Source organism: Sinocyclocheilus rhinocerous, unplaced genomic scaffold (assembly GCF_001515625.1).
Source record: "Sinocyclocheilus rhinocerous isolate Xijiao unplaced genomic scaffold, SAMN03320098_v1.1 scaffold2161, whole genome shotgun sequence".
NCBI classification, from domain to species: domain Eukaryota; kingdom Metazoa; phylum Chordata; class Actinopteri; order Cypriniformes; family Cyprinidae; genus Sinocyclocheilus; species Sinocyclocheilus rhinocerous.
Window position 1 is genome coordinate 53252 of NW_015648277.1, and position 23632 is coordinate 76883.

Consider the following 23632-nt stretch of genomic DNA (forward strand, 5'->3'; position numbering starts at 1 on the left):
TATATATAGTAGTCAACATTTGAAGTGGATCAAAAAAGTTCATCAAAGTTGTCCTAAGACAAGAACGCATTATGATTTTAGGTTTTAGGACAACTTAGATGAAAGGTTTTGATCCACTTCAAATGTTGACTACTGTATGTAAAATCATTATTCTAAACATGTTGTAACCGGTAGTGTATGTTATGTCTGTTTTTTCAGCTATGGAGGAATGCTAAGCGTTTACATGAGAATAAGGTACCCGAATATTGTGACTGGGGCGTTAGCCGCTAGTGCTCCCATCCTGTCCACCGCAGGTCTTACAGACTCTAGACAGTTTTTCCAGGATGTTACCGCTGTATGTTCATATTTAATCCCTTTCTTTTGTTTTAAAGCATGCCTTTAAAATGTAATACTTTTTGTACATAAAAGTGCTTATGATTTTGTATTAGCATAATATTGATGTGTTCTGTTTGCTTATTCAGGATTTTGAGAAGTTTAAGCCTGCCTGCAGAGATGCAGTGCAAGGAGCTTTCCAGAAGCTCAACACTTTGGCACAACAGAAAGGTATCCATTGCCATTCACTCAGAATGGATAACCGTGTTCAGTCTGTGCATGCTTTTGTTCTTAAAAATAGATTTCATTCTCCATGTTTTCCCATTTATACTTCATAGACTACAGACGCATCCAGTCTGCCTTCTCCCTGTGTAAAACTCCGTCCACCCCAAAGGACATTCATCAGCTGATTGGACTCTTACGTAACGCCTTCACCATGATGGCCATGTTGGATTATCCCTACAGCACTCATTTCATGGGCAGCATGCCAGCCTTCCCTGTGAAGGTATTGGACTTGTCACTAGCATGAATATTCAGCCAACCTCATCACCAAATGGAAAGGGGATAGCATAAAAAAAATAAAAGCTTGCCACTGAAATACTGCAGTGCATAATGCAAAACCTAATGGTGTTAATCAAATGTTTTCCTGATGCATATAGCAAATGAATCCATTCCAGCCCATCTGGTTCCATTTAAAATGGCTTAGCAGTGCAGTTCCTGCAGTTGGAACTGAACCGGTGTGATTGTGTGTCTTAAAGATAAATCGCAATGCTTTTTACTTTTACAGGTGGCGTGTGAAACCATGCTGAATGGCACTGATCTCATGTCGGCACTCCGAGATACTGTCGGTAAATGAGAGCATCTTTGCACAGATTTCATTTTCTGTTTCTTTTTTAAATCCCTCTGGTACTGGCCAGGCTCAAAAGGCTTCTGCATTCATTTTGTGCCGCCCCACAGGCATTGTGTATAATTCCACTGGCCAGCTCACATGTTATGACCTCTACAGTCTCTATGTGGAGTGTGCCGACCCCACCGGCTGTGGCCTTGGCTTTGACAGCTATGCATGGGATTACCAGGTACCTTGATTACTTCTCTCTAAACCCCGAATATTAGATTTTAACACAAGTCTTCAGTAAAACGGATTTATTTGGAGACTACAGTGCTGCAGAGATGACGTCATTTTGTAGGCCAACAGAAGTTTGCGTCGCCCTGGTTCCAATATGATTTTTCAATTGGCTTTTGGATTATTGCAGAAAAAAATCTCCCAACAAATGTTTGATTCTTACACAAATTGTTCATCAAGATAAACTTTAAATTGAACATTTATGAATTTTGAAGCCTAAATACAATCATCACGAGTAAAAAGTTAAACGTAGGTAGGCTATAAACAAACAACATGGTCGCAATATGATTCCAATTGGAATAGATTGCAAGAGCATGTGATGATATATAATGTTCCTGAAAACCTCTTAGCTAATTGTTAGCAACCACCTTTTCCAAGACATGTAAAAGCTTTACTATGATACTCTTCAGTTAACATTATCTCTGGCAATTAACCAAAAACCCATTCCAAAAAGACCATTGACAACCAGAAATTCTAAATCGTCTCCAGGTTCCAAAGTTCTTCAGTCCAAATACTTGACACTATGATTTTTAGAAATTCATATTAAATTACTTCTGTAAAGAAATTTGTTTTAAAGTTTAATCCGATGTATTAGGGTCATTATAGTATGAATAGACTTTTCTTTCACTTGTAATTGTATATAAAAAATGTATTTGTTTTTTAGGCCTGCACTGAGATCGAGATGTGCTACGAGAGTAACAATGTGACAGACATGTTCCCGCCTATGACATTCACCGAGCAGCAGAGAGAACAGTATTGCTCAAAGAGATGGGGGGTGGTGCCGCGTCCAGGGTGGCTGAAGACCCAGTACTGGGGCGACGGTAAGCTGTAACTACCAAAGAGTGCCTTTCTTTTTTTTTTAAAAAAGGGAAAGGTTTTAACTCATGATTATACATCAGGTTCTGCTTGTCTTTGGTCCTTTTAATATTCATTGGATGTTCGCAATGAAATGGGAGCTCAGTGTTGCATCCATTTGAATGTTCTCTTCTAGATCTCTCCACCGCAAGCAATATCATATTTTCCAATGGTGATCTTGATCCTTGGGCTGATGGAGGGGTAAGACAGTTTTACTTAAAGGGGTCATATGATGCGATTTCAAGTTTTCCTTTCTCTTTGGAGTGTTACAAGCTGATTGTGCATAGATAAGATCCCTGAAGTTGCAAAGACCCCTCACTAAATATGATGATCTGAATAATTCACTTTAGTAATTCCCTTGTTATTGGTTGCTGTTGAGGTTTGCGAAAAAGTGTTTTGTTGTGCTTCTCTGTGAAACGATGGAATTATTTTCACCTGTAGATCAGGAAGTCACTCAGTCCATCACTGATTGCAATCAACATACCAGAGGGAGCTCATCATCTGGATTTAAGGTGCAAATTTTCAGAACTTATGTATAACTTTGAGAGAAATGAAGACAATAAAATGCATATTTGGCTGTCATCTGATCATTCTTCTGTTTGTTTTGTTTCCCCCCCTCAGGGAGTCCAATCCTAACGATCCTGAGTCTGTGATTGTGGCTCGGAAGAAGGAGTCTGAAATTATTTCTCAATGGGTGAAGGCAGCAATGGAGTCGTCATCATGAGTTCATTTTTATGTACAATTTATTATTAACATTGTAAACTTGTAAAATATTGATTAAATCCATTTATTTCTCACAGAAATGGACATTAAAAAGGTACATTCAAGAAATATATCAATAAAAAGAAAAAAAATCAAAATGTACAAACTCACTCTTATGTTTCATTACAAGGAATATGTACAGCTGTACCACGTATTACTTGTCTCATCACTCCTGTTTTACAATATTTTTTGAAGTTCATGTCTTTGGTGTATGAATGATTCAAAATGATGTTGATTTGTCAATATGCATGAGGCATCTAATATTCTGAGACATTTGCACAAACAATTAAGAGCGAGGCATGAAAAGCCCTTCGTTTGAAATCTGAGATACACAAGCTCAATTGAGTCTAGCTGTCTTCAGTTTCTCACACAACGAGAGAAAATAAAATACCCAGAAATAGAATACAGATAGCAAGTTAATTTAACACTTCCACACTGTATTATAAATAATCAATACAAAAGTATTTATTCACATAAAACAAATTGTAGATCGCTTCACAACAGGACTGAGATGTTTAAAACAGATTGAATTCTCTTAAAAACTTGATTCTCTGGATTGAAAATAGACAACATTTGTCATTGCTCTGTATGTAAAGGCACACGTGGAACAGGACACCTCACTACACCACGACAACGAGAAACCGGTTAATGCTCAGCCCTTGATGAACATCTACAGTGGTTTTAATGTACATACTACCAAAAAGAACAGGATATTAATGTAAGATTCTGCACAGTGAGATGTAATGTTCAACCAAGCTTTTCAAATACAATGCACATAGTACATCTGTAATCTGTGTAAACAGCAGGAATATTCACTAATGGTCAAAAAAGTTTACTTTTTTTTTTTTACATTCTATTCTATTTAAGCTCAGGCCCACAAACTGATCTGTAATAAGTAGCGAAAAATGAATAGCAAACACTCAACTTCTCTTCCTGTAAGAAAACATGTGGAAATTTGAAGATTCTTCTAAGAAAACCACCCCAAGAAAACAAAATCCAGTTTTTCATATTTTACAAAATAATCTACCAATACCATGAAGTTCTTCATACACACATAAAATTACTACTGACACAATCACATCTGATGTAGGTCCCCTGAAAGAGTGAAAACTGCCATAATATAAACCCTTAAAAACATTGTGCTTGATTTAACGCTCTATTAAAATACATAATTCTGACTGCAATCACAACAAGTGGGACCAAATTGAAAATAAAAATCAGCAACTAAATAATAATGGTCCACCTGCTAGTGAGTTTTAACGTCAAAAGAACACATTTTTATATATATATATATATATATATATATAAAATAAACCCTCTAACTAACACCAAGATCAACAACAAAAAAAAAAGTACATTTCTCCTATTCACAGGAATTAAATTTTACAAATCCCTCACAGCAAGGTTGGGGTTTTAAACTCAAAATAAAAGAAATATTTGAAATAATAAAAACACAAACATTTCCCCTTGCATGTGCTTGAACACGAGATAAGGTAAAATTCATACAATGCTGCCTGATAACTATACCGAATGTTTCAAATGTTCGCATAATAAAACTTATAATGTAAAGAAATTTTTTTTTTACAAAGCTAAATAGACCATCAGATGACGGTGAAAGACTCCCTAAATCCCCACAACAGAAACAACAGAATTCTTTCATTATAAGAAAACACACACACTAAAACCTCAAAACACACCATTAAAGTGCTTGCAGTCCCCATAAGGTTTCACAGTATGAACAATTTTTGTCCATGTGCTTGGGCTGAGAGACTGCGCATACTGATTCAATGGGCTAATTCAGCAGCCTAGCTGATCGACAGCATAACAATAGAGTAAAAAAAATGAAGAAACTCTATTAATAGAAACATACAGATTACTAGTACAATCAGAAACTACACATCTACAAACAGTTTCTGTCATGGCTGTTTTAATTTTGTTTTACCAGTTAGTGACTTTCAATTACAAAGAGTTCCTAGTGTAGAAAAAGATGGCAGTTTGGATATCAAATGTGTTCATGGCCCTGAGAGTGGTGTGTTTGGTTATGCACGTGTGCTTGTGGGTCCTTCACTCTGCTTGTGGCCATATGGGCAGAGGATGGGCCTCAGTGTTGAAGATGTACTTGTCTAAGCTGATAAGGTTGGGGTCATTAGAAAACAGCAGGTAGAAGTATTTGAGTGTCTCACCCAGGAAGAAGCTCTCCATCTTGTCTCGAGGGTTGGGATTGGCTGGGTCACGGACATTGTTTATGGACGTATAACCTCCGGTGGGAACCTGTGGGGAGTTGAACACATGAGTCTGTACTGAAGGTTGTTTGGTAACATTCTTGTAAACTGTTGATATGAACTGAAGGCTAAATGTGAAGTTCAGAACAGCAGAGAAAGTGCAAGTACATTTGGAAATGGAGCGAGGCAATGTTCGAATAAACCAAGAAATATGAGAAGTCATGTAGCAACGTATCTGACACATGAAAATCAGATGTGAGTCAATGATATCATGAGTCTCGTTCTGACAAAGCACCAACGTTTGGCTTTGGGCCAGAATGAAAAACAATCACACAGTCTTGAGGCTCACATTTTTCTTACAATATGCCTGCATTCAATTCCACATTTTCTGACCAATGATGAATGGATAAGGATTTTTACTTCACTTTACTTTTAACTTTAGAGATCACATTCACAAAGAGTTTTAGTGAAAGAAACACTTTACAACTGAGCACAACTAGACAAAAATTTGCTGAATTAAACTTTTCCATGTCCTTTTAATATTTTATTAATTTAAAAGAAAGTTTCATGCCGGAAAAAAAGAAAAATTGGTAAGATTTTTAAAAATGTTTTTGACAGAGGTTTCTTATGCTCACCAAGGCTACATTTATTTGATCAAAAGTACAGTAAAAACAGTAATATTTTGGCATTTTCTTATCATTTAAAATAGCATTTTTTTAAAATTTTGTTTTATAATGTAACTTATTCCTGTGATGCAACACTGAATTTTCCGCAGACATTACTCCAGTCTTCAGTGTCACATGATCCTTCAGAAATCATTCTATTATGCCGATTTGTGCTTAAGAAATATTACTTAGTTTCAATGTTAAAAACAATTGAGCTGTTTAATATTTTTTTGAAAACCAAGATACATTTGTTTCAAGATTTTATTATCAATAAAAAAAGTTAAAAAGAACAGTATGTATTTGAAATACCTTTTGTAACATTAGAAATGTATTTACTAATACTTTTGATTAATTTCATGAATTTTTGCTAAAATAAAAGTATTAATTAAATCAAATGTAATTCAATTAAAATTTTTAATTAATTTAAAAAAAACGTACTGATCTCAAAACTTTTGAACAGTAGTATAAATAATTAAACTGTTGAGCAATGGGACTGTTGACAACATTATCTGAAAATCATGCAAAAGCACAAACTTCAAAAATACACCAGAAACAGTACACCATCTGAAAACTATTTTCAAGACACTATGATTGGCAATGCACTCATTTGAATCTCACATACCATTTAGAATGGAAAACATGTAAATTTGGACACAGTGCACAACATGTACCTTCCACAGTTTTGCATGTTCTAAAAATTTCAAGGTGACAGTGGAAGAGTTTCATCACTCTCTCACATACCCTTGTGTACTTATTGAAGTTCTGTAGGATCTCCCAGCCCCACTGCTGGTACTTCTTATCCTCAGTGAATCTGTACATGTAGAAGAGGCTCTCTACAGTCTCTGGCCGCAGAAGGTTGTGTCGGTCTGCAATCTGTAGGACATTATGAGATCACAAAGGCGATTTCATTTCACAAACAAACGCCTATTTCACAGCTGCCAACTGAAAGCTCTTCCTGAGCTCACCTTTACATCTACATCCTGTGTGCTGCCCTCATGCATGTTGAAATGAGCTATCTCCGGGCTCAGACCTGTCTCCATCTGGGCGTACATCTGGTAGCAAGTCTCCATCAGCTGTTTTGCCAGCTCCATGTGATCCGTAGGAAGGCCATAATGTGCCCCCAGCGCAAGTGTGCCAGGCAGGAAACAAACCAAGTGGTCCTGAAAGTAACAAGAAAGGTGGAAAAAAAGGGGCTATGTGAGCTATTTGATTCTGCTGGGCCTGAGGGCTTGTTTTTCTTTGAGAACAAGCATACCATTTTGGGACTGAAGTGGCCATGGGACAGCTCTCCTACAAATGTAAGATCGGAAGGAGTAGACTTCTTCAGGAGGTTCTTCTTCACGCCTTCCACAGCCAGCAGGTAGTCATCCAGCAATCTGAAAAAAAAAAATGGGAGCACATAAATCTTTGAACCTGAACCTGTATATACATATATTTAGTTGAATTTTAACAGTCACCCATTTTTTATTTAATATTAGCACTAAAGGATGTCATCAAACCACAGCTAAAATTTTGGTATTAACTGTTTGAAGGTCAAACATATAGAGACTCTACTCACTCGTTCTCGGTCTTGCCTCCTTGTATCCACTGCTTCAGCAGGTACTCGTAGTAGCTGTCAGCCCTGGCACCCAGTGTGTAAATGCCCTGATGGGTGAACAGCCCGTTGTGGGTATTGATAAACATCGGCACTAACCCATCTTGCTTTCCATCCAATTTGTGCACCTGCTTCATCACCTCCATTACAGCCAGCTACAGAAAGAAACGGAAGAAAAGTAACCACCTGTTCCTATGAGAACAGAATTGCTTAAATGAGTGTTCGGGTCTTAACTGAGAAAGACTGTCCGTTGTCTTGACCTTGTATTTGGGGTCTCCGGTAAGTCGACTGAGCTCTCTGAATTCTAGCTGAATGCTAGTGACCTCAGCTACGGTACTGTCTGAAGTCCACTGCGGAGGATGAGCCGTCCCCTTCCCAATATTCACATCCGAATAGGGGATTTTTGAGGCAGTGTTGAAGGCAGGCATCAGTCTGGAGCCAATATCTTTCTGAAAATCAGTCATGTGATCACCAGAACATAGTAACAGGATAAAGAAAAACTTTGAAGCCTCCAGCCCTTTCATCAGCATGTCCTTCTTACTCACAGCTTTCTCCAGGAACATGGAGTCTCCGGTCAGATGGTAAGTACTCAGAAGGCCACCCAGTATACGAATGGTGCTCTCGAACAGATTAACATCCACGTTCTTATTGAAGGAGAGCTCTCTGGCCACCCACTCCCTGGCCTCTGCAAACTCTGTCAGCAAGATTTATGTAAATCAAGTAAACCAGATTACACACCATAAACAGCTCAGTAAACAACAAAAATGGCAGATAATTTTTCATTTTTTTCTTAACATGAAGACATATCACTATTATTAAGTCATCTTCCCAGAAAAGTGTGAAAATGGTGGTTCTGTGCTTCTAGAATTGCTTTGTTTCTTTGAACATCTCAACCAGCCTGACATAGTAAGGTGGGTTCAACCAAGGCTGTGAGTTTAGGGCTGATCTGTTTTGTCCACCAATGGACAAATATATCAACTATATATATTACACTTTTTCTAAAAAATTTAATAAATTTGGAAGAGTACAATGAAAAGTTATATAATTTCTTGTGGCTTGGACTGGATTTTTTTTCCCACAAGAAAAAAAAATAAAAATCTTGGTCTGTGTTGGACTCTGTAATGTATGTTCTCTAGCTAACTAAATTACCCTCTTTGAGACCCAAGATCCACATGGTGTCCAGAGCATCAATTAGGGTCAGCCCAAGTCCAAACCACTCTCCATATGAATTAGAGATTGGTTTTAGCTCATCGTGACCCCAAGCAAAGTTCTTGTAACCCTTCCAGGCATGTCTAAAAGCTTCCCTCACAGCCTCCAGCCTGCTCTCAGCTAAAAGAAACAGAAACACAGGAAACATCTGCTTCAGTGCAATCCATAAAAAGAAACAAATGAATTTGGCAGATCAGCAGCATAAAATGGGTTTATATTTAGAAAGTATTAATAGACTGAGCAACTGGCTCTTTTCCTGTTCAATATCAAAGGAGTGTAGCTGACAAAATAACAAACCATGTGCTAATGAAGCTGGGTCGTCTTGGATGTCTGTGTCTTTGGTGTCAGTATCAGATGCCTGTTCTTCTTCTATCACAGCTCCACGCCAACTACACACGTGAGAAATAAATAATAATAATAAACAAACCATAAGATTATGAAGTCCTCTATACTAGCCAAGCTCATCATCACACAAAATGCACATTTGTATTTATAAGGTATTTCACTACAGTTGACATTAAACATCAAACCTAATGATTGGCTTTCCTCCTTCAGATCCTTTATTTTCATTCTTCAGGTCCAGTCCCTGATTTTCTACTCCCAACAGACCCGAAACATTTGTTTTGGTTTGCAAACGGTTCTGCAAGACAGGAGGTCCACGTCTACGGTAGTCCTTTTTCTGTTTTTCAGAAGAAAACATACGTTACTGCCACGAACCTCAAATAGCAGCAAAAAGCACAGCCTGTAACCTTGAGTTATCAGGTTACTCATAAAAAGAGGCCATCCAAAAAGAAAGCAAGAAACAAATAGGTCAGGCTAACCTCAGAGGGCGGATCAGGAAGAATGGACTTGTACTCATTTTTCAGGTTGACAACAAATGGCTGTTTTCCATCGTACCCGTTCTCCCCTACCACACCATCTGAGAAACATAAACACAGAGAAGGTATAATGAGTCTGAAGGCATGAGTCTGTTTTGTAAACATGTTACTGATCTGAATTTTTTTTTTTTTGACCTTGTAATTTTTTATCAAAATCTATTTTTATAACTGTATTTTTGGGTGAAACAACATACTTCTCTCTGCCTTTATTTCAAATACCTGAAAGCTCACATTCAGATCTGCTTCATTCTAACCAACAACTGTTTCAATTGGATGTGCATCAGAAAAGCTCTATTCTACTTCCGTTACATCCCAACTTTAAAGGGGCCATATTATCATTTTTTATGCATTACTCTAATTTTTATTTTTCAACAAGACAATTTGGAAGCTCATTTTCAATTGTTTTTTTGTAGCATCTCACCTCTCCAGTGCCCTATGAGAGTGGGAGATGTGGCAATTCCACAAACCAACAACAGCATGAGTGTAAACAGGATCAAGCTGCGCTGCAATCTGGACAGCTGTTTCCATTTCTGGAGACAAAGTCAAGATTATCACATTTTTGTAATCAATTATTGGGCAAAACAATCAGATTACCCTACAGATGGGCCTCGAAACTACTGGATAAAACCACAAAGTTAACAAATTAACTCACCCTCCAGCAGGACTGCCGGCGCCACTGCTTGCTGTTGGTGTAGCTGCCACTTTCGCTGAGAGTCAGAGATACAAAATCCCTTCTTGATGGAGGCAGCATGATTCACTGTCTCTCTCCAGACTGTTTATAAACTCAGTGGCCAGGTTTCTGTGTACACAGAGAGAGAACAAACTTTGTCTAAAAACCTACAGAGCTGCCTACCTGTACAACATTTCTGGGTTGACTATGATGTTGAAAAGTGCTGTCTAGTTAGGCAGTTCACTAGGCGTTAAGACACCGTCAGTCCTGACAGTAGCTGCGTGGGCAGCTGGCTGGCACATACAGTACTGACAACACAGACACAGAGAAACGTTTTTTTATGTTTTCAATTTGCAGTTTAAAGGCGTCGACGGCATAAAGAAATGATGATGTATTTTGACTAACATAAAAATACATTTTAAAAGTTTATTTCACAGATTAAGTCTAAAGCTGCAGCTCGTCAACTGATGAGACCCTGTTAATAATTGACATCAAAAGAGATAAGTTATCGTCTAACCAATCCAATTATCTAACTATATATCATGATAAAAAAAAATCCTAAACAAACAAGAATAACATTTAAATCGTTGAACGATTCATTATTTATTCCACAACCACTTCGACTGTTGATTCATTTAAAAGAACCGATTCATAAGAGTCATGCGTTCCCACTTCAGCACGCGAATAATTAGCTCAGAAAACAAAGTCTGAGTATTTTAGTATGGTGTCCCTCCACAGCGGCAGAGAAAACGAATATGAAGAAAATAATTTGGCTTCGGTATATTGTAAAATTAAATAAACGAATAATTGTTTCTATTCAGTTCTCGGTTGCCAACCCGATCGACCAAGTGTCAACTGTCAGACAACGCTTTCTCACTGACTAAAAGATTGACTGCAACTGATTTATTTACATTATTAAAGAACCCTTAAAACTATTTACATTTTATTTAGTACAAAAACCGACCAGTTTCTCCATTTAGTAAATAATAAAACTCACACTGGGTTACTTTTCTCTGACGTTAAAGTTCACGCAGGATTAAGCGGACATCAATAAGTCATTCACCTCTCTTCCTGGAGTAACGTTACATCGAGCGTCCAGCTGTGTGAAGCGGAGCTCTGATCGGCTCAGGATCTCACGACGGTCCGAGGCATCACTGAAGGGCCTAGAGCTCACCAGCGATCACTCACACTCACAAAAATCCCATTCGACTCTTCAACTGTGCCGAACACCATGCGACTTTCCAAGCGACGCGTCTGAAAATCCTAAAGGTTTAAATGTAGCATATTGCAGCCATTTTTTTTCGGAACAGGTTTCAAGTGATTTCCTGGAGACGAAGACAAGCCAGCTGTTGTTGTACAGTACACTAGCAGCAACTTGTGGCTTTTCCAAATAATCCTCCAGAGGGCGCCAGGCACGCCACAAACTGGGACCAATCAGAAAGAGAAACCTAAAAACTCATTGTTTGGTCCATCTGTTATTCACCGCACAAGCCTACAGGTTTATACTACACAGTTCTGCACTGAAATTATAATTGGAGTATAATAAAAGACCGTGGTTGACAAAAACGCGCTTAGCCATTTTAAATATTAGATTTCTTTTGTAAAAAAAATAAAAATAAATTAATACTTTTATACTGCAAAAATGGATTAAATTGATCAGTTGATCAAAAGTGAGTTTGATATAGTTACATTGTTTATTGTAATAATCCAGAAAAAAATTTCACGGTTATTTCCACAAAAATATTGAGCAGCACAATGTCAACAGTGATAAGAAATGTTTCTTGAGCACCAAAAAGCATATTCAAAATATTTCTGAAGGATTATGTGATGCCGAAGACTTAAAATTCAGCTTTGCCATCACAGTAAAAAAATTACATTAAGTTTTTTATTGTAATAAAATTTAATACATTTTTAATCAAATAAATGCTGCCTTGATGAGTACCAATAAGAGACTTCTTTCAAAGCCAAAAATCTTACAGATCAAGTTTTGAACGGTAATGTATATAATTATCTCATATTTTTATATTTAGCCATTTAGATATTTATATGGGGTTTTATGTTTTTATCTGGGTTTTTCCTTGGCAAAGTAACATTTACAATACTTGGGTTTTACCATTAAGTGTCCTGATTCCTGCAGATATTAACTTGCACTTCCCAACTTAAAAAAACTCAAAAAATTCCTTGCTGTTATTATAATTCATGCTGAAGGCATTTTAAATTCATACAGTAACCTGAAATAACACAAACCCTTGAGGACTTGTTCTGGTTTCCTTTGGTTTTTACTAAGGCAACCATAATATACCCAACAATAAAAACACACTCTTTTGAATAAAATCAGTTTGTTATTAAAACAGATTGCAATGAGCTACTTTTACAATGAGCTAAATTGTCATTCTTTTTAATGGGGCTCTTTTTGCAATTTGCACACAAGAACAACAATGTATTGTTCAGAAATGGTCATCATAATGTGTTAATTAATGTATAGTAAATTCCACTGGATCCACCATAAACAATGGTCCAACAGCAACTGTCTGACCAAAATATTCTTTGTACTAATTAATTCATGTTATTAGTCTTCACAAGCAGTGCCTCATATATTGTATGTTTGAGGCACATTGTTTAAATAGTATCAGATCTGAGTGCCACATACACCACATGGCCAAATGTGACAGCAAATCTCTGCATATGTTTAAAAGCCTTCCAAGAAGAACAGAAGCTGTTACAGCAGTATAGAGTGGATAAACTACCCATTAATGCCAAAGGTTTTAAAATTAAACGTTCATCAAGAACATGTGGTGTTAAAATGTTCAGATACTTTTGGCCATGTAGTGTATATCACAGTGCTCTTTGTCATAAGGTGCAACAAAACCTGAATTAAAGTTTTTTTTTTTTTTTTTGAGGAAATCATGGTTTGTGGAAGTGAACTACTCTTAAAATATGACGAGTAACATCCTGACATTACATAAATAATCAGTTACTTAACAGAAAACAAGCATTGTAAACAATATACAACAATATATTACATCTCCTCATGAGAAGCTGCGCAGCGGATTGCAGTTGCCACTAGACAATAAATCAGTTTATTGTACGGAAGGTACACTTTAAACTGAAGGTGAAAACTTCATTAGGAACCTCCATTCCCACAGCAGAGGGAGAACAGTAGAGTAAAGAAAGTCCTGATTTTTGCTTATCGTTCTTGTCTCAGCAGAGAGCTACTCAGTAAGGGCTCTGCACAACAGTTCAGCAAGTCCTCAAATGTGTTTGTGTGTTTTAGCTGAAGCAGACTTGTCCTACAGTAAACTCAAACTGTTCTGTTGTGTCACTGTGGCCAAATAAAGCCAGATCTCTGATTGGTAAAAGCTCCAGGTCTTCAGTCTCAAACTGGAACACAGACTCCCGAGGGCCTGTATCCGGTGACCCTACAGGCTAAACACAGACAGAAAGGGGACATAATAAAATTAAACGAACAACAATGCAATAATCCAATCATTTAGATACGGTTATCTTACTTCACAATCCAGTAATGTTCCCAAGAAGCTCTGTCTTCTTGAATCTGCAAGGAACTTAATGTCTCTTTCATTGGAGCCCTGGTGGCTGTTTGGCTGGCATGAAAATGTGATGTTCTGCTTCACAAACTTGCTGTTGAGTCGTAGGAATCTCATTTGTACCACACCAGTTTCCATGTAATCGAACTATAAAGACACAATGATTTTCTCAAATGGGAAATACATGATGGCAGGATTTAGTGGGTTCTGAGCAACAACATACCTGAAAGCCACCATCTATAGCGCTCAACCATGTAAATGAGTCTGGCATGGTGTCTTTGAGCCAAGATTTCATGGGGATCTGAAGCAGAGAGGCGTCTCATTATCAGATTAATATTCACTAAACACAAAGCTTAAAATGTGGAGTCAGTAAGATTTTATTTTATTTTTTAAAGAAATTAATACTTTTAAATCAACAAGGATGCATTAAATTGATCAAAAGTGACAGTAAAGACAGTACAGGTTTTCTATTTTAAATAAACGCTGTTCTTTAGAACTTTATATTCATCAATAGATCCTGAAAAAAAGGAATCAGTTTCCACAAAAATATTAAGCAGCAAAACTGTTTTTAACACTGATAATCAGAAGATGTTTCTTGAGCACCGAATTGCATGTGACACTGAAGATAAAAATTCAGCTTTGCCATCACAAAAATAAATGATATTTTTATATATAGTAATATAGACAACACTTATTTAAAATTGTAATAATATTTCACAATATTACTGTTTTTACTACATCTTTGATGAAGAAAATGCAGCCTTGCTGAGCATAAGAGATTTCTTTCAAAAACATTCAAAAACAATCTCACCTACTCCAAACTTTTAAACAGTAGTGAGATTTGAATACTGAAAGTTTCAGTGTGTATTTAAGCTATTTTATCACGTCAATTTTTTTTCTCCACATATGACGACCCCATCAGATGCCGAGGAAAAATGTACTTACCTGTGGCTGCAGGGGTGGCAAACATGTTTGTCCACCTGCACTGAAGTTACAATATACCAGCAAAGCATCAGCAGGACTGCCCTGATTTGGGTCGATATAATACATTCCTGAGACAACAACAGTTAAATAAAATTATTAAGTATAGTTATTCGCACAGACCAGAATAATACATTTAGGTCCACAAATGAACAATAACATTCATGAGAATGACTCTGACCACTGCTTAAGTTAGGATGACTGAGCATCAACTCTAAGCAGGTGGTGGCTGAATGCTCCTTAGTGCCATCTGGAGGATCTATGAAGAATCGCAGGTCTTGCTGAAGGGAGTCTAGCAGGGTCTTAATAAGTGGATAGTTGGACTTGTCGGAGAGGTACATGAGGTCCTAATTTGTGTGGAAAATACAAAAAGCATTGTCACACAGCAATTAAGTTAACACCTGATTAAATATGTTATGTTATACAATGAATGGATTCTGAGCAAAAACATTTGAAATCCTAAAATCACTTAACAGCTGCTTACTTTTAGCTGAGTCAGTGTTAGGTTCAGAGATAAGCCCGGTGGACCTGGAAGACCTGGTGGACCCTAAAATAAACACAGTTACAGTTACTACAGCTCATACATTAAAGGGATCATATGATGCGATTTCAATTTTTCCTTTCTCTTTGGAGTGTTACAAGCTCTTGGTGCATAAAGAAGATCTGTAAAGTTGCAAAGATTAAGTCTCAAATCCAAAGAGATATTCTTTATAAAAGTTAAGAGTCTTAACCTAAAACGGCTCGTTCTAACACGCACCCACATGTCTACGTCACGATGTGGGAAGATTTACATAACGCCGCCCAACGAATGCCTCGTTTATAATGGGTTTTCATGTTTTTGAATCATCAATCCGGCCTGACAGAGCATCATCACAGTATGGTAGGGGCGTAACATTTCCGTCACACGTTTGAGGTATTCGGCCAATCATAACGCACTGGATAGCTGGCCAATCACAGCACACCTTGCTTTTCAGACCGATGAGCTTTGTAAAAATCGACGCGTTTCAGAAAGGCGGGGCATAGAGGAGAAACAATAATGTACAGTATGTGGAAAATAATGTGTTATTTGAACCTTAAACCCCATAAACATTTTATTACACCAAATACACAAAATAATGTTCTTTTTAGAAACATCATATGACCCCTTTAATGTCATGACTCATGTTTTATATATATCACTTAGTGTCAAACTCACAGGAGGTCCTCTCTTTCCTTTTGGACCAGTAAGTCCTGGATATCCTTTTAAACCCTGAATAAATCACATTTCATTATCAACAAATATTAACTGCAAAAGTAAACTAGATAAGAGAACAATGTGTGTTTAACCCTGTATTTAAATGTTTGTTCCAAACCTTTTCTCCAAACAGGCCCTGTGGAGTGAAGAAATGGACATAGTAAATAGCTAACTTGAGTATCATTCGTGTATAAAAGTGTCTAATGTTTTTTTTTCTTGGATCTGATCATTTAATAATTCATAATTCATTTTATATAATTCAATCTTCAAATATTTACTTTATCCTAAATATACACTGCTGTCTTTTTTTTGTTTTGAAAATTAATGCATACTTTCAGCAAGGATGCGTTAAATTGATTTCGATTTTTGATATTTATATTGTTACACAAACTTTCAATTAAAAGCTGTTCATTTGAAGGTTTTATTAATCAAAGAATCCTGAAAAAAAGGCATCACGGTTTTCATAAAAATATCAAGCAGCACAACTGCTTTCAACATTGATAACATTAAGAAGAAACGTTTCATGAGCACCAAATCAGCATGTTGGAATAACTTCTGAAGATCATATGACGCATAAGATGAGCTGTTGAAAAATGAGCTTTGTCATCACAAGAATAGAACATTTTAAATTGCACAAATATTTTACAATATTATGCTTTTTACTGAATTTTTGATGGAATAAATACAACATTCTTGAGTTTTCTTTCAAAAGCTTTAAAAAAAAATCTTACTGACGCCAAAATTTTGAACAGTAGTTTAAAAATAAGACATTTTAAATTGTCAATTCAAATAAATAATAATATAATAATAATAATAATAATAACTTACCGGCATCCCTGGTAGACCTGGGGTCCCTCTTTGACCTGTTGGGCCAATATCCCCCTAAAAAGAGGCAGAAATTATTCTATATTCTACATGCCAACAGTCTCATTGTACATTTCCATGCACATCTAAATACTGTATATCACCTGCTCTCCCTTCAGCCCCTGTCTTCCTTTTTCCCCGGTTAGGCCCTGCTCCCCCTGAAATAAACCAATAGATAGAAGTCAGACACAACAACTAACACTTTCAGTATTTATGCACACAAAATACTTTTCAGTTTCTTCTAGCATTTGATTAAGATGAATGAAAGTACCTCCAGTCCATCTCCCCCTGGAGGACCAAGTGGCCCAAGTTCCCCGTTCTCTCCCTATAGACAGAAAGAAGAGTAAGCCTCAAGGTTCTCAGTTTTGTCAGTTCTAATATGACATTTCCATTAAAGCCCCAAACCTCAAAGCCTTTTTCACCACTCTCTCCTTTCTCGCCTCGAATACCTGGTAATCCCTGAAACAATAAATGTAGACCACTGATGAATATTCTCATCATCTTATCGTCATATATATCATACGTACATTACCCATATGTATTCATTTACATATTGTCCTGGTCTGCCAGGAGGTCCAGTCTTTTCCATTGCTCCCTGTTGGCCCTGTTACACATCAAACAAAAGCTGCTTATGCAGTAATTTGTGATGAACATCATACCTTTCCAGGTTAAGCAGCATTTAAAAATGACTAATTAATAAATAAGTACCTTCTCCCCTCTAGGTCCTCTGAGACCCCTCTGACCAGCTTTTCCCTTTTTCCCCTAACAGTCAAAGAATAATTTAAATGGTTCTGTTAATGCTGGAAATGTTTCCCCACAAACACTAAAAAAAAAAAACCTTAACACTGTACTTACTCTCTTCCCAGCATGCCCAGGTTTTCCAGGAGGTCCATCTAGACCATCATTTCCCTGAAAAATCAGAAAAGTATATATACAGTAAGACTGATTGTTACAGTGATTAGTCGTAATATTTTCAGAAATTAACAGAGCAACTAGAGAAGGAAAAAGTGAATGTTATGATATCAGATCGCAAATTCAATCCTAACATATGATGAATAAAGAGATTTAGATCACTCTGACCTTCTGACCTTTCGGTCCATCCCTTCCCTGAGGCCCAGATTTGCCACTTGGACCCTAAAACATTAATAATACATAATAAAACAGAAATAATACATAATTCCCAGTCTTCAGGTGGTGAAAAAATATCACCATTTAGTTGCTGATTCATTGCAGAATTTTCCTTGATATTAAATAACACAAATACTGACTTGTGGCCCTGGTGGGCCAACAGGGCCATCAGCTCCCATTTCTCCTGGACGTCCCTGGAAATAACAGCACAATGCAATTAAATTCATAAATACATTTCTGAATTTTGATCATATGCAAAGAACATTAAAATATTGCTATTTAACATAATATGACTAAATATGAAAAAAAGTTTGGACAATATTATGTTGAAATTCTACCTCATTTCCTAGTAATGCAGAGGGTCCTTTGTTACCAGGAAGGCCCGGTGGTCCCTAGACAAGAGACAATCATCAGCTGACATCAAGCAGATTTTAGACACTCGTTATAAAAATTCTTCTTTAATTTAGAGCCTCACCATCTGCCCTGGAGGTCCGTGTCTTCCTGGTTCACCTTTAGGTCCGTCTTGTCCCGGCATACCCTTTGGACCCAATAAGCCCTCGGGGCCTCTGGGACCCACGGCTCCCTGCAATATCAGTATTATTTATCCGCTGAAAATCTAGCACTGTAACCGGGATTTACCTTGAAATGGTTAGCCGAACTAACCTGAGGTCCTGCCTTCCCCATAACCCCTTGTAAGCCTCTCTGCCCAGCTATTCCCTGTAGATGAAACAAAAACATAATGACTTTAATTTGACATTGAGAGGTTCCCCTCAGTTCCTGTAATCTTATATAGCAGCCAATATATATGCAAAAAAGGGCAGTGAGAGAAATGCAGCATCTCTTGTCTTGTTCCCAGTTCACAATTCAAATGTTATTTTACCCAAACTGTTGTATCATGGAAAACAGTCATTGATTTTACCCGATTGCCTTGATCTCCTGAATGGCCAGGTGCCCCAGGTGATCCAGTTTCCCCCTTATGAAACAAAGAGCAGGTCTGTTACATTAAGAAATGCATAAGAGTAATCCTGATCTATTACAAGGAAACTTGATGAAAGAAACCTGAGGAAGAAAAGGGAGCAATACCTTTGGGCCTGGTAAACCATTTGCTCCTGGTGGTCCCCGAAGGCCTATCAAACCCTGCATTAAAAGCCAACTTATAAACTTAACCAACCAACCGACTCCAAAAGCGTGTTTCTCGTCAAAAACTACAATCATGTAAGTTGATTTAGGTGCATCTAATATAAAAATCATACCTCTAGACCCATCAAACCCGATGGACCAGACTTTCCCATCAATCCATTCTGACCCTGGTGAAGAGACAATCATTATTCTACTACGTATTAACAGTGCACAATAGTTAGGTTGGTCTGTCCAACAGAAATGGGTTTTGCTCAGTAGGATCACTAACTTGTGGTCCAATGTAGCCTTTATTCCCCTTCAGTCCTCTCTCTCCTCTGTCCCCCAAAAATCCAGATGGGCCTTGTCGTCCAGAGAATCCTCGATGTCCAGGGCCACCCTGTTTGAAGAAGAATACAGTTACTTCACTTTGTGAAACTGTTCATAGTATAGACCTTTACAGCTCATCTAATGAAATATTACTTAGTACTGTGCAATTATTTTACCTTTTGTCCTTTAGGCCCAGGGTCACCAATATCACCTCGAGGTCCAATACCTCCCTACATATGAAACATCATACTCATTATAATTTATTGTAATGCACTTTAAAAGAGCAAGGATGTTTAAGATATATACACTACTGTTTGGAGTCGGTAAGATTTTAAAAAAATTTGTGAAAGAACTCTCTTATGTTCACCGGGGCAGGGATGTATTCATTTGATCAAAAAAATCTAATAAAAATGATAATATTGTGAAATATTATTACAATTGAAAAATTACTGTTTTCTATTTCAATCGATTTTAAAACATAATTTATTCTTCTGATGGTAAAGCTGAATTTTCAGCAGCCATTACTCCAGTCTTCAGTGTCAAACATTTCTTATTATTATCAGTGTTAAAAAAAAACAGTTGTGCTGCTTAATATTTTTGTGACAACGGACATGTGTAATGTTACAAAAATATTTAGTAACATTATACATGTCTTTTCTGTCACTTTTGAAGTCCTTGCTAAATAAAATCATTTGTTTCTTTAAAAAAACTCAATGACCACAAATTTAGCATAGTAAGGCTTAATAATGAGACTTGAAGCCTCATGTAATCACTGTCACTGACCTCTTTGCCACGTGGTCCTGGTGCGCCCTGCATTCCCTGAGAGCCCTGAGGTCCCTGATCTCCCGGATGGCCATTTAGACCAGGCTTCCCAATGGGTCCAGGTGATCCCTAAAATCAAATACCCTAGTTAAATCATTTAAATTGGAAAAACACTGGAGTGTTAGCTGACCGATTTGGTGGTTTTGATGGATGCATTTAAATCAGTATCAACACTTACATGTTCTCCTTTTGGCCCTGTTGGCCCCTCAAAACCAACTGGACCAGGATGGCCCTACAGCAGAAAGAGTGAATAAACTGTATGTTAATTTTACTAAAACAAGATGGGGTAGCTAATGAATCACACTTTTAACAAAAATCTCTAGCACTTATGCTATGTTCCTTATCTCAAAACATTCTCATGCCTTTGTTAAAAACATACTAAACCAGAGATCAAGTTGCTTTCATTTTTGGTAAGCTGCCCAAGAAAAGAAGAAGTTGATTCAGGGAACTCAAACAGGATGCCTCCTAATAGCAGTTCATTCTGAATAAATTGAAATGAACCAACCTGTGGTCCATCCAATCCAACAGATCCAGGGTCACCTGAAGGTCCTGGCAATCCCTAAAGAAGAGCATTATAAATCAAATGCTTAATCCTGTGCTATGTAACATGCTTTAGTAAATTGAAATGCTTACAATACCTGCCCTCCTTTCTCTCCTGCTTGACCAACCATTCCACTTGTTCCCGGTGAACCCTGAAGAATAGCAGAATATGATCAGAATCTCAGACTGTAACTTTCTCTTAAAATTCTTTGAAAACTATCCTAAAAATTCAATAATCAAAATGAGGGGTACCCACTCACTGGCAATCCAATTGGTCCTTGTTTTCCCTGTGGCCCCCGAGGCCCCTGGTCACCGGGGGGGCCTGGCTTTCCAGCTGCTCCTTCAATCCCTGGCAGTCCTGAGGGCCCCTGAATTGACACACAGACACAAAAACACAAACACGTGTACAACATGTAATGAACAACAATTCCTCAAATGCGATGATCATTTGACATTCAACAGTGCTGACTGCATAAAAAGCACAATGTTCATCAGCATTAAGCAATCAGGTTCTTTCACAATTCATATAAAATATATAGAAATGATTATATGTGCATTTCAATACAAAATACACATACTATTTAAAATTACGTATTATATGCAGTACATGGTGTATTACATATAAACAAATATTATGAAATATTGCAGTTTAAAATAACTTATTATACTTTAATTACTTTCGATGTATTCCTTTTTTTTTTGCTTCTCAAAAATCTAAATGTATAATTCAAACTGAGGCCTACGTACAGGCAGTCCTCGCAAGCCAGCAGGTCCTGTTTCCCCTTGGCGACCCTAAAAAAACATTATTGATAACCTCTCTGAATATAAAAAACAGTGCTATTGAATTATTTAGCTCTATGAATGGAGAAGTTACTTCACCTGTGGTCCACGTGGGCCCCTCTCACCAGCCGGGCCTGGTAAACCCTTAAAATGTTAACAAGGTAACAATTGTTTTAGAGAAGAAATGGCCAAAATGTCATAACATTAATGATAATTAAAGGATGACATTCAAATCAACTTACAGGTGGACCTCTTTGCCCTGGTGGACCCAGAGGACCCCTGATGCCGGGTTCACCCTGCAGATGCACATTCACACAATATATGTGACACGACATCCAGAATGATCAGAGAAAAATTCATAGTAAAATATTTACAGCAGAAAGCTCTAACCCTCTCTCCAATGTGACCTGGCTGTCCACGAAGGCCTGTGGCTCCTGGATAACCCTGAGAGCAAGAAAACAGCATATAGAATCAAATCGCTGCTACAAGCCGGTCATGAATTTTCATGTCAGTCCGAACTGGTTTATGCGGGATAGTGCCACTTACATACATGCCTACAGGCCCTTGAGCACCTGCAATGCCTGGTTTTCCAGTGAAGCCCTGATAACAAACACACACAGTGGTGATATATGTGAATACTATGCATTAATTACATTATTACAGCAATACAATACTTTGAGAGGCTTACCTTCTCACCAGGAGGACCTTGAGTGCCATCTTGGCCTGGTCGTCCAGGTGGGCCCTAATGAGAGGAGAAACAATGAACTGGTGATGAACAGTTGCATTTTCAGTAGATGTTAATCAACAAGAATGAAAATGCTTTTGAATTTAAATCACAATTCTGTAATGGTTTACTTTTCAAAGTTTGACTACTGTGTAAAATTTTCATTTTTCCACAGTCCTTGTTTGTCCTGTTGTTATGCTCACCTGTGAGCCTGGAGGGCCTTGTTTTCCTGGTTCTCCAATCATGCCCTTCAGGCCCTTTAGATGACAAATATTACAGAAGATATATGATATATGACATGACAAATGAGTGAAAGACTAAAAAAGTCCACAATGAATATGGTTTGATGTAAAAGGAATACAAATATTTAGGATTGTTAACTATTTCTAGGCTACTAATCTAATTTGTGACATTGACCCTGTTAACTCCTTTTAGATTAAAATGTTCTTTCTTCCACTGAAGCACAAGATGTTCTTTAGATCATTCTTAAATGATACTGGATCACATCATCATCAGGTTTTACACACACTTGCTCGTGCAGCTCATGTGCTGCTGTCAATAAAGCAAAAATGAGACAAAATAAATACTAAGACATTCTGAAATTCATTCTGATTATTCAATTAAACATCTTACTAAAATTACGCTGACAATTGAATTTATAAAGGTACACAAAAATATAAAACAGATGTAGATATATGATTCAGTCTACCAGTTTAACACTTACAAAACACGTTTCAGGCTCTTGCTGTCATGCTGAAACAGAGATCATTCCTCCATGACAGAAGGACCAACCCAAAAGCATGTTTAAGACCTTGTTAAGTTTAATAGTCTCTGATCTTTCTGACCTCGACATGCCTGTATCAAGTGTTTCTCCTTCTTCTGAGGTCTAATGTTGGTAATAGCTCTTTTAAAGAATCATCTGCTATCATTACTGACCAGTCTTTACAACAAGCTTTTATTATAGCAGCAGTCTGCTCTCAACTGACTAATATATCTCATAGAATATTTTGGTTGATGAGAAACATACATTAGGTCCTTTATCCCCTGGGCTTCCAACAGAACCAGAAACACCCTGCAAGACAGATACATCAAATCAACACAATTTTGATTTCTTTCTTTGGTGTACTTGGTGTAATGGTAAAGCAAAGATTCATATATGATAAATCACTATGACTGATAAAAAAAAAAAAAACTTGATATTAAATGTATGAAATGGGAACCTGTGTACCAGGCTTTCCTTCTGGCCCCTCGGCACCAACTGGACCTCGTAAACCCTGC

General features: G+C 37.3%; 4 protein-coding genes across 5 annotated transcripts in view; 1 reads left to right on the forward strand and 3 right to left on the reverse strand.

Annotated features, from left to right (window-relative positions):
• LOC107709691 (NADPH oxidase activator 1-like) overlaps positions 1-2490 on the reverse strand; it is a 17599-nt gene extending 15109 nt beyond the window's left edge. The window contains exon 1 of the mRNA XM_016514274.1: positions 2317-2490. Coding sequence (XP_016369760.1) covers positions 2317-2451 — 135 coding nt within the window. The 5' untranslated portion in view covers positions 2452-2490. The remainder of the gene's footprint in view (positions 1-2316) is intronic.
• The window catches only part of LOC107709692 (dipeptidyl peptidase 2-like), a 9019-nt gene extending 4756 nt beyond the window's left edge, over positions 1-4263 (forward strand). Inside the window, exons 5-13 of the mRNA XM_016514277.1 lie at positions 199-334; positions 462-543; positions 651-817; positions 1100-1160; positions 1270-1388; positions 2100-2256; positions 2427-2491; positions 2732-2802; positions 2912-4263. Of these exons, the coding sequence (XP_016369763.1) occupies positions 199-334; positions 462-543; positions 651-817; positions 1100-1160; positions 1270-1388; positions 2100-2256; positions 2427-2491; positions 2732-2802; positions 2912-3014 (961 nt within the window). The 3' untranslated portion in view covers positions 3015-4263. The remainder of the gene's footprint in view (positions 1-198; positions 335-461; positions 544-650; positions 818-1099; positions 1161-1269; positions 1389-2099; positions 2257-2426; positions 2492-2731; positions 2803-2911) is intronic.
• Positions 4264-4374: 111 nt separating this feature from the next.
• Positions 4375-11662, reverse strand: man1b1b (mannosidase, alpha, class 1B, member 1b). 2 transcript variants are annotated; one of them, XM_016514279.1, is made up of 14 exons: positions 11354-11662; positions 10273-10419; positions 10042-10150; positions 9564-9661; positions 9273-9421; positions 9040-9131; positions 8683-8862; positions 8079-8227; positions 7794-7982; positions 7498-7688; positions 7195-7315; positions 6905-7099; positions 6681-6812; positions 4375-5323 (listed from the first exon to the last, which is right to left on the reverse strand). In XM_016514279.1, the coding sequence occupies exons 2-14, from the start codon at positions 10369-10371 to the stop codon at positions 5117-5119; spliced, it is 1911 nt and encodes a 636-aa protein (XP_016369765.1). In that variant the 5' UTR covers positions 10372-10419; positions 11354-11662; the 3' UTR covers positions 4375-5116. The 2 variants fall into 2 exon arrangements, with proteins under 2 accessions (XP_016369765.1, XP_016369764.1); XM_016514278.1 differs by having other exon boundaries at positions 10273-10598.
• Positions 11663-13188: 1526 nt separating this feature from the next.
• Positions 13189-23621, reverse strand: LOC107709689 (collagen alpha-1(V) chain). The gene is made up of 39 exons (XM_016514271.1): positions 23583-23621; positions 23382-23426; positions 22558-22611; positions 22319-22372; positions 22177-22230; positions 22021-22074; positions 21873-21926; positions 21730-21774; positions 21598-21642; positions 21111-21218; positions 20949-21002; positions 20816-20869; positions 20489-20542; positions 20272-20379; positions 19665-19718; positions 19451-19558; positions 19296-19349; positions 19126-19179; positions 18962-19015; positions 18706-18759; positions 18518-18625; positions 18381-18434; positions 18183-18236; positions 17995-18048; positions 17770-17823; positions 17623-17676; positions 17465-17518; positions 17320-17373; positions 17186-17239; positions 17019-17072; positions 16879-16932; positions 16169-16186; positions 16012-16065; positions 15301-15363; positions 14998-15163; positions 14781-14887; positions 14059-14136; positions 13800-13982; positions 13189-13716 (listed from the first exon to the last, which is right to left on the reverse strand). Exons 3-39 carry the CDS (start codon positions 22597-22599, stop codon positions 13561-13563), a joined length of 2577 nt encoding a protein of 858 aa, XP_016369757.1. The 5' UTR covers positions 22600-22611; positions 23382-23426; positions 23583-23621; the 3' UTR covers positions 13189-13560.
• Between the last annotated feature and the right edge of the window lie 11 nt (positions 23622-23632).

Bases quoted from the DNA above. Each gene is read 5' to 3' on its own strand.
- man1b1b (XM_016514279.1), bottom strand. From the start codon at position 10,371: ATGCTGCCTCCATCAAGAAGGGATTTTGTATCTCTGACTCTCAGCGAA. The intron at 7,689-7,793 runs GTCAAGACAACG...TTCTTTCTGTAG, and splicing joins CCGGAGACCCCAAATACAAG to CTGGCTGTAATGGAGGTGAT. The intron at 7,316-7,497 runs GTGAGTAGAGTC...TTTTTTTTTCAG, and splicing joins GGAGGCAAGACCGAGAACGA to ATTGCTGGATGACTACCTGC.
- LOC107709689 (XM_016514271.1), bottom strand. From the start codon at position 22,599: ATGATTGGAGAACCAGGAAAACAAGGCCCTCCAGGCTCACAG. The intron at 22,075-22,176 runs GTAAGTGGCACT...TCTTGCTCTCAG, and splicing joins AAGGGCCTGTAGGCATGTAT to GGTTATCCAGGAGCCACAGG. The intron at 19,719-20,271 runs GTCAGTGACAGT...TTTCATATGTAG, and splicing joins CAGGACCACGTGGCAAAGAG to GGAGGTATTGGACCTCGAGG.